Source organism: Thunnus thynnus, chromosome 22, assembly GCF_963924715.1.
Source record: "Thunnus thynnus chromosome 22, fThuThy2.1, whole genome shotgun sequence".
Lineage (NCBI taxonomy): Eukaryota > Metazoa > Chordata > Actinopteri > Scombriformes > Scombridae > Thunnus > Thunnus thynnus.
This window is the reverse complement of record NC_089538.1, coordinates 19,930,298-19,941,151: the sequence shown is the minus strand read 5'-3', so window position 1 is coordinate 19,941,151 and position 10,854 is coordinate 19,930,298. Positions and strand designations below refer to the sequence as shown.

Sequence of the window (10,854 nt, the reverse complement as noted above, 5' to 3'; positions counted from 1 at the left end):
TAAGATTTTTGCTTTTAGATGTTTTATTACAGAAAGTGTATGAAACCCAAGACCAAAACAATCATACATTCTGTCATTGTGTTACTTATGGATGGAATTATAGTGAAAATAAATTATTCCCCCTTTTTGCTGGAGACCACCTGGAACCTCCTCAAGGACGCCCAGGGGGTCCCCGGACCCTACTTTGAGAACCACTGCATTAGAGAGGATTTGAAGATGTTTGGTCACTGTTCAGTTTGATTTGCAGCTGTTAATGCTGCCACATCACAAACACTACAGCTGGGGATTAAACAAGATTTTTCTGTTTTTTTCCAAACTTGTCCAGATGATGGAAATAATCAGATACACTTTGCATCTATTTTCAGAATCGTTTACAACCTACAAAAAGAAACTTTGACCATTAGGACTTACAATTTATGCATTTCCCATACCTTTACAGATTGCAGAGTATCTGGCGACTAGAGCAGAGATCATGCTTGTTTATTTTTTTAACAGAAGAACCATATATACTGCAGACATTTTCCATTTCAGAGTTCCGCTTTTCCCACAGACTCCCAATAATTCAGTCAATGTTTAAAGTGATAAACTGTAGTGGAAGTGGAAGTTCATCTTCAAGCAGTAGCCATATTTGTTCATTGACCTGAAATAAAATGCCAGACCAGTGTGGGACTGCTGTTTCTACGTAAAACCTTCTTAATGTTCTTGTAATCTTATTGTGTGTCTATGGAAAGGGGGGGAAAAAAAACAATTCAACTTTCCCTGCATTTTTTTCAGTTAAAATACCAAACTCTGTCCAGATGTTTAATTTGCAGATTTCTGCCCAGGGGTCACAACAATGTGGCGGAGAAAATAAACTTCTAAAATCTGTGACCAGCTATTTTCCAAACTTTTCCAGATCATTTATATGTAAACTTTCCAAGTATTCTCAAGACTTGGGCAACTCGTTTCACATACTTTTCTAGATTTTTCCAGACCACTATAACGAGGCATTTTGGGAACCTTGCTGAGGGGCAGTTTCAGTTTCATTTTTTTTTGTTTGTTTCAGTGCTTGTCTTCTCTCGAGGGGGGGTAAAATCACAGGAGCGCCGCGGTGAAAGTGAAACCCGACACCAGAAAAAGTCTTTTTTTCCGTTTTAGTTTAAAATGTCCGACTGATAGGACGATCACAAACACATCCTTTGATAAAACACCGGAGACGATTACTGTAAAAACCTGCTGCAATTCAGTTTTACATACCCTCACTGAACACACCGTAGACTCTCTCATTCACACACATACCTTCTCGAAAAAACAAAGAATTAAAAACAGTGAACATTGTACAGCAACCACATCACCCCCCTCCGCTTATTAAACTCTTTTCCCCTGGAAACACTCGGCTAATGTTTTCCAAAACCCTCTCTCGCTCTCTTTTTCCTCCCTTCATCCCACACTCGTTCGCTCCGTGCCTCGGGGCCGAAGGGGTCCGCTCCATATTGTCTTCATTAAAGCAGCCGAGCCGTCGACCAGGTTTGGAAACATGGTGTATGTGCGGGTATGTGTGAGTGTGGAGGAGGCTGAGGCTGCCGGCTCCTAAACCACATTCTTTAAATTCCCTGTAAACAAGAGAAAGAGAGAAATGAGAGGGGTGGTGGTGGTGGTGGTGGTGCTGCTGCTGGTGGTGCTGGTGGTGGTGGTGGGGGTAACATGGGTGAACACACACATAACATCCAGACACACACATTTATACACAAACAGGGAGGACGGATGAGGGAAAGGGTGAAATTCATCACATCAAGTGGGGATACAAAAGGAGGCTAAACACACATGAGAGACACCAAGAGAAACCGAACCAAAGATGGAAGCAGTATGAAGGAGAAACACACACACACACACACACACACACGAACACACACATTTTGTGCCAATGAAAATGCAAAATAACATCTGGCCGAGGTAAGCCCCGTCGATCCCGAGGAAATACAAGCATGCAAAAAGGGAATTGATATGGAAATGACAACGTTAAGCAACACAGCAGGTTCATTTGCATGAAGACACGGATTGGTTTCCATGTCTGCCACACACACACACACACACACACACACACACACGCACACTCGGGTTTTGACACAATAGCTGCATTATAAAGTCCAGTCATCCGTTTACTTTATATGTTACGCAGCAAACAATGCTGCTTTGTTTGTCTATTGTTATGTTAAATTGCCTGATTGAGAAAAATAAACATGTTGCACACAGACACACACACACTCACACATGCACACACTTGCACACACACACATGCACAGTGGATGAGTAATTGCCCTGACGCAGTGAGGGAGGATGTCCTGTTTGTTGGCTATTGTGGAGCTGTCAGTGGAGTCCTGTCATGTTCTGCCTGCAGCGACAACAACAACAACAGCAGCTTTATCGCACTGGAAAAAAACAAACCGATTTAACTCTTCCATGTGTTTTCAGGGTCACTCTGCCTCTCACTCTCTATATCCGTATCCTAGAGAAGGTGAATCAAACAGTTTATCTTCTAACTTTTAGCGTTTTGTTGGCTTCTTGCAAACCATTTCATACACTCATCTGTGCCACTGTGTATGAAAAGTGAACTGACTCAGGTTGGTGGAAAAATGAAGGGAATCAAAGTTTTTCTGACACTAATTTCTCTAAAAATCAGCATCACACCAATTTGTTTTCCCGTTTTGCGTCTTTACTTTCCTCCTAACCACAAACATGTGGATTAATTTTATCTAATCAAATCCTAATTTATCTTTTTTTTTTTTTTGTAGCAAGCTTAACTACAACCACAATGTTTTCTGGTAACCCTTGGAGCACACATACATCTGCGCTCATCATAAATTTTTTTATTCTTCTCGTTGCCACATCATTCTGCAGAATTTTGACTGTATGTGCACCAGGAGCGGATATCATTATTATTATTATTATTATTATAAATCACAATCACAAAGACGTTTTACTGAGTCATATCAGGGCTGAATATGCCGGCGTCAGTAGGGGTTCTGACATTCGCTGTCGTTTCATACGTGAACTTTTAAAAAGACCACCAAAGGCAACCGAAGAACGAGATAGTTGCTGACTGAGTCTCTGGGGCAACGGCTGCAAACACTGCAAAATTTTCTCTACTGTGACAAGGGTAGAACTCTATAAAAATCATGATGTGTGCAGAAAACTGGAAAACTGTACTGGAAAACAGACTCGCAGCAGCACTCACTGAAAGACGGCTAATGGGAAATTTGCCTCACATTCTCTCGTCTCTCTTTTTTTTTTTTTAAATGCTGAAACAGATGATTAATAGATAGAAAGGATAATTAAATCAGCTAATTGTTAAGTGATTTATCAATAAAAAAAATGCCCGTCGGTGGTTACGGCTTCGCAAATATGAGGATTTGCTGCTTTTTTTTGTTTTATTTCACTATATCTTTGAGTTTTGGACAGTTAGTCAGACAAAAATAAGCAATTTGAAGACGTGAACTTTGACTCCAGGAGATTGTGATTATATTTTACAGATTAAACAATTAACTGAACAATATCGATGATGAGAAAAGTTGCAGGCTGCCTCTCTTTCCCCTCTCGTTTCTCTGACTCTCTCCATCCTTCTGCTTCTTGCTCTGCTTTCCAGATGGAGACAGTAAATTCTGGTAAAGTGACGAGCGTCCACGGGGGGCTCAGATATTTACTACCTGCAATAGTTAATCTATCACAGCATCTGTGGGTGGGTTTTATATTGTGCATGTATATTTCTTAGGTGGTATTTTTTTTCTCCCCCCAATTCTCTTGTTCTAGCGAGTCCCGAGCGTATATCTTTTGTGTGAATATGTATTGTTTTATTTTGCAAGCGAGTGTTTGTGTGTGTGTGTGTGTGTGACAAGACAAGTACCTTGTCAGTGCAGAGGAGGATTAACGAGCAAGAGTAGCAGGATGTAAAGATGCTGCGATATTTCCAGCCTGACACACACACACACACACACACACACACACAAAGATAAAATACAGTTGCACAGAAAGGCTGGCAGTTTATACACACTGATGAAGCTGAACACACACACACACACATAAAAAGTCCCCATGGAAATCACGCTACCAGAGCCTCGTAAACACGGAGTTGTGAATACACAAACAGTTGGACAGCTGCTGCTGCCTCTGATATCACCTAATAAAAATCACATTTCAATTAATTACAGCAGCTTAACAAGCCTGCGTGTGCGTGTCTGAGAGAGAAACAATAGGAAAGACTGAGTAATTCCCTAAAGAGGAAATTAGTAAAGACACAGTTATTATAGTTTTGACCTGCCTTATGTTTGCACGACCCAGTGTGTATCTTTTGTTCATCCTGTCACGTATATTTGCTGAGAATCTACTGACTGACTAGTTGATATTAAAACAATAATGAAAGCTGAGATATTTCTGATGCCTGTGAAACAAACATGTTGGTTTTTATTATTACTCTAACATGAACTGACGGGTTAACAGAGGCTCTTTAATGACTTTTTATCCCTGTTAGCAGTGTGGCTATAGAGACCATAATGTCTGTCAGACACTTTGGTCCAGATTGAAACGTCTTTACAACTGTGGCCATGAAATGTTGCAGCAGACAGACTCCAGAGGACGAATCCTGATGACTATGGTGATCCCTGAAAAATGCCTTTTTAACACTTTAAGATCATATCCCCAGTCATATTGTGCAACTATTTAACAATATTAATATATCCGAATCCAATCATGTTTTCTTCCTGTAAAACAAAATATGACTTGTGCTTATGTAGGCGTGAACCAATCAATGATATCATGACATCCACCCATCAATCGGTCTTCAGTTTTTAGCAGCACAAAGCTAAGATTCATTATGACACGCTCACTATTCAACATTTAAATCAAATTCCTCCCAACGTTACGTTCTGCTTGTTTGTCCTGTTTCACTTGGAAATACGTTGCGATATGGTCTGACTAGTTAGATACTGTCGAAATGCTGTTTCATCTGGGCTTTAAGCGCCGCCAGGAGGTCAAAAATTTCACTTCATTTCAACTAATAGGTAACATGCTAACATTAGCATGCTAATACAACAACTACGGTACGTGAACACACTAAAAGTTACTACAAAAGCTAAAAAGTAGCATGCTAACCATTAGCAAGTGAAACATGCTAACAGCAGCACTCAAACATAATAACTGATACATGCCAAATGTTAGCATATTAAAATAAAAACGTTTTGTAACATATATGTAAACTGTAGGTATGATAGCATGCTACTGATAGCAAGCAAACAAGCAAACTTTAGATAGCATCTATTTGGTTTTCAGGCAGTGCAGTAGAGCTAATTACAGCTTGGAAACAGGTAATTATTAACTCCAATATGACATGAACTTTTATTTATTTTTATTTATTTAACCTTTATTTAAACAGGTGAGCCCAACTGAGGTTCTTTTGCAAGGGAGACCTGGCCAAGGCGGCAGCATAAAAAGTTGACAAAAATAAATACAAAATAATGCAAAATCAGACAACAGATACTAAAAACATACACAGTACCAGTGAAACGTTTGGACACACCAACTCATTCAATGGTTTTTCTTTATTTCTGTTATTTCCTACATTGTATAACACACAAATAACACATACGGAATTATGTGGTAAGCAAAAAAAAGTGTAAACAAAGTAAAATATGTTTAAAATTTTAGATTACTTCGTTCTGGCCATAATATAGATTACTACTATAGCTGAATATGACTATTTGTTGTATACAAACACTACCTCAGTACAACACTACTGCCTTAAACGCATTACGCAAGAAATTCCACCAATTAACTTTTGACAAGACACATCTGTTTGAGATGGTTGAAAACCATTCCAGCTGACTACCTCATGAAGCTAGTTAAGAAATTGCCAATAGTGTGTAAAACTGTCATCGAGGCAAACAGTGGCTACTTTGAGAAAACTAAAATCTAAAACATTTGTCTAACACTTTTTTTTGTTTTACTACATAATTCCATATTTGTGATTTCATAGTTTTGACATCTTCAGTGTTGCTCTACGATGTAGAAAATAGTAAAAAAAATAAAAGAAAAACCCTAGAGTGAGCAGATGTGTCGAAACGTTTGACTGATACTGTAGTAGCACTAAAATAAGGCTAGACATACAACGAACGTCAACATTAGCATGCTAACGTAGCAGTGTTAGCACTGAGTGAAAAATACAACTAGGGATGATGCAACATGTACTTTCACCCACCGAGAACCAAGAATAATACAGGATTTTTGACTCCTCTGGTGCTGCCCTCAGGCCAAACTTTTGCAACACTGGTAATAAAGTAAGAACAGCAAAAATGTCCTCTCCATTTTTGACTGAGTTAAATATTTTGTGCATGTCTTGCATCATTTCCTGCTGGTACAATAAGATAAAATTTTTTTTTTTTTTGTGCAATAACTGTCACAATAGTGCACAATCAACACGAGTACATGTTGTGTAAGTGTGTGTATCGTGTTAGCTTAACATATGGGATCGGGACACAACATATGCTGAACAAAAATGAAAAATAAAAGGATTTTGGTGGGATTATCACTTTAAGATTCAAATCTTTACGGTTCATTCAAGCCAGCAGACAAAGCAGATGTGGGCACACACACACGCAAACACGCAAACACACACACTCACTCGCCCAGTTTCTCAGGGAAACCAATGTTTATAAGCAGAACTTTGTTTCCAAACCAGAGAAACAGTTATCCACCCCAAATGATGTCATGTGGATATGTTTGCCTGGAGGTGTGTGTGTGTGTGTGTCTGTTATAGCTTGTCCCTATTCTGCGTTCGTGTGTGTGCATTAGTTAAGTTAGCAAACATGTAGGTAGGTCTTTTTATAATCAGAGACAGAGACATTAAAAAAAACACACACACTCACGCACTTTTACTCCAGAAAATTGTAATACTCTCACTTCTTGTTGAGGTTTCGGTGTCTGCTTGTTGTGTGGTAAAAGCGCTTTGTGACAAAACTTGTTTCTGACTAAATGAGACTTGACATAGTGCAGAAGTTGGTATACAGAAGAGACAGAAAGCCTGAGAAAAAAAAAAAAAGAAAAAAGAAAAGCAAAGAAAGAGAGGGTGAGGACATAAAACAGATGTGACAGGTTGAAACTAGGAGGAAGAAAAAGAAGAAAGAAGCGGATGCAAAGAAAAAGAGAAGTGGGGAGAAAAAAAAAATCCCCATGATTCATTTTTAAGATGATGAAAAATTAAAAATGTAACAAATGAGTCAGGAGAGCCGCATGGGATCATCTCTGTCCATCTGCAAAAACATCCTCTACGGGATTTTTAATATATTCGGAGGATTGAAACCCTTAAAATCAAATGTATCCTAGCAATAACTAAACCTTCAATAAATCTACTTGCTTAAAAACATTGGATTTTTTCAATTTTTGCTCTTTAAAAAGCAGCGTTTTAGCATCTGAAATTGAAGTATCTGAACAAAGGAAAGAGAACAAGGGATCTGATAAAAGAGAGGAGAGGCAGATGGGATGCAGCAGCCAAACGCACATTTTCCCAGTTTCTCTCCATCTTTGGCTTGTCTGTAATTCATTTCTCCTCCCTTTTATTCTCTCCATCCATCCGTTCATCCACCCGTTCCCTCTGTTGCCCCTAATAAAAGCCGTATGACTGGAAACCAGCGATACTTTCAACCCCTCCGGTTGTGATGATTTAATGCGAGCCAACAGACCAACTGAATTTCGGCAAATAAACTCCTGTTCCCCTGATTTGATGTGACCTGGAGTTTTTCAAAGCTGAACTTAATGCTGTTTGGATAAACCGCTCCTACACCCAACAGGGGTCTTTTGTCATTTGCAACAGTAAAATGAAGTTTGTGAACACATTTTTTTTCCCCCCCTCCCTCCCGTTTTGCTTTCCATTCACACGTAACATTTTCAAACATCTTCCACAGTCAACACATTTAAAAACACTGGTCCCACCTTGTAGTTTGGACAGTAAAAGCTGAGTTTCATGAAAACTGTGTGTATACTGTTCAGTTTCTTTCCGTGTGTTGAATACGAGCAGGTAGCTCCAGGTCTAAAAAGTGGAGCCAATGCTAATTTGCCTTAAACCTGTATTGTCTCTAATGGCCAGCAGGGGGCGACTCCACTGGCTCCAAAAAGAAGTCTGATGACATAGAAGTCTATGAGAAAATGACTCTACTTCTCACTTGATTTATTACCTTAGTAAACACTTTCCTGATGAGTTTATCACTAGTATAAAGTCGTCTTCAATGCATCATGATCATTTTGTAAATTATGGTCCCATTTAATTTAAATTTGACAATAAAGCAGGGTATGCTTTAGGGCGTGGCTACGTTGTGATTGACAATTCGCTACCATGGTGACAACATTGGTTAAGTATAGACGTAGCCGTCGCTATTTCAGTATGTTTTCAGTTCATGGAAGTTAATTGTAACATTTTGGTTGCTAAAAGTGTCTTGTTCAGCATTTGGTTGTATTAAAAGACCCTTTAAGGAGTCAGATGTTCAGTATTTCTGGTAAATACATTTTGTTTTATTGGTTTCAAGCCCATTTTTTGCTAGCAAAAGTTAGCATTAGCATTCTCACAATCAACCATAGACTGTAAATGCCCAGTGCTAACCAAGCTAGCAGCTAGCATAAAGGTCAGCTCTACCATCACGTCCAAAAATGCTCACTTCTCACTTCTGACTCCAAAAATTCAAGATGGTGACGGCCAAAATGCCAAACTTGAGGCTTCAAAAAGAGTCCACAAACCATTGGGTGATGTAACGGTGGCTTCATCCATTATTTTTATACAGTCTACGGTTGAATATTTGCTTTGACAGGCTTAAGTGTGTCCAAGAAAATTTTTCACGAATCTAACAGTTGGCGCGGTTTTACAGTCCATGTTTACTCGCCCAAGAATGACTATGTGTGCAATTAGTGTCTGTTTGTGTGTTAGTCAGAGGTTGTAATGTGTTGCAGCAATATCGAATAGTGCCACGTGTTGCGTGTCTTCATCAGTTTTGACGTGACGGAATTAGAGCGCGAGCTGCTACTGTATAGGCCTTTTTCACAGCAGACATTGACGTGTCAGTGTAGGAAAAGAAACAGGTGTTACCAATAACATTAATGACGGCTCTGTTCTATTTAAGTGTCCCAGTATGCCATGATAACGGCGTATTGAGCCAGCATCAACAACAGCACAAACCAAAGCAGCTAAATGGAATTCACTCATCATTCATTTTATTATTTACACGTGCGCTTTTCCCCACTGTGACATGTCAAAATGTCTTCCATGGCTGAGTGTAGTGCCGCCACCACCATATAAAAAGCAGATGTTGTTTGGCACTGGAAAAAACTTTTAAAAAAAGGGGGGGATGTTAAGGAAGCAGGTCGGCAGGCAGGGGTATATGCAAAGAAAGGTTGAAGTTTATCAGCAAATATATTGATGAAACACAGCCAAAAGTGGCAAAAATCCATGAGAAATTCAACAAAAATAACTTAAATCTGCAGCCTCACAGCAAGCTGCCTCCTACTCTTCCCTCCCCAAGACTATATAAATACAATTAATGGTATTTTACCATCTCAGCCTCACCTAATTGGAAATTCCCACCTGCTCAGATAAGTACAGGTTGAGCTACAAAGATAGATACAAGCCTTTCAAAAGCATACACACAAATATTAACACAGGAGGTTTTTTTTTTTCTGTTACCGCTGACAATCATAACCTTTTATAGGTACACAGGCACAGTCATAAGTGCACCAAGTTCAACAGAATTGGCCTCACGCTGGAACCGCTTGTACAGATTCGTTCTTAAGAGACACATATACGAGTGATTTAACGATTTTACAAGATTTAGGAGAATTTGTGGCATTCGTCAATTTCCTCTTGGGTGCGAACAAAATTTACGAGTGGTCCAGACCTGTTGAGTCATGACCAGATAGTCGCTTTCTTCTTTCTTCAAAAAGGATAGAAACACTTAGTGAAATAGAGTTATAATGTAATCTGGATGACTTTTGGAGTTTAAAATATGACACCGACATCCACTAGAATGAAATATTTCACTAAGACAAACTTCAAACGGAGTTAATATCCTACTTACCACATTATCATCATCATCATCATCATCATCATGGCTGCCAAGTCACTGAGAGGGTTTTTAGATTTGATTTTTATTGCCGAATTTTGGCGCTGTAGTTGCTAGGAAACTTCTCTCGCTCCGACAGCTGTCTCAGGGTCTCTCAGTATCATTTTCTGTTGCAGCTGACAGTGTAAAATCACCTACTGGAGGCTATAATAGAACTATGCTCTTGTCCAAACGCCTCTCATATTAGTCATGGAGCTCTTTGCTTTAGAAAGCCATTTAAGAAAAGTTGCCGGCTTGAATCCGAGCAAGTAAAGTTAGTCAAAGAACGATCTTTCATCCCCAAAACACTGCGGTGCCCTTGAGCAAGTCATTTCATTCAAAGTTACACAAGAGAACAGAGGGAAAGAAAGTGCTGAGTCAAAATTTATTGGATGAACAATAACTCCCTGGATACCTAAAACAACCTAAAATAATCCCTTAAATTTAGGATAAACAAAGCTGAAAACAACTTTTGTGCGTTTGATGTTTCTCAAGACAAAGACAGTTTTGACATTTGTGGCTTGGAGGAAACAGAATCCATCTGCAGCTTTCAGTGGTGCTCAAATATAGAACTGTAAGGAATTATGATCTTTTTTAACATGACATGTCAACATAAAACATGGTGACACGACCAGATTTTGGGCTTTATTTCATTCCTCCTAGCCTCTCTGCAAACCACACTGTTTTTAGCACGTTTCGTTCAATCACTAACCGCTGTGTCAAATATAGCGTTTTACTGACGGAT

At 39.1% G+C, this 10,854-nt stretch overlaps 1 protein-coding gene across 1 annotated transcript in view; it reads right to left on the bottom strand.

Moving 5' to 3' along the window:
- The window catches only part of hdac8 (histone deacetylase 8), a 33,913-nt gene continuing 23,059 nt past the window's right edge, over positions 1-10,854 (bottom strand). The window contains exon 11 of the mRNA XM_067579455.1: positions 1-1,592. Within this exon, the coding sequence (XP_067435556.1) occupies positions 1,570-1,592 (23 nt within the window). The 3' untranslated portion in view covers positions 1-1,569. The remainder of the gene's footprint in view (positions 1,593-10,854) is intronic.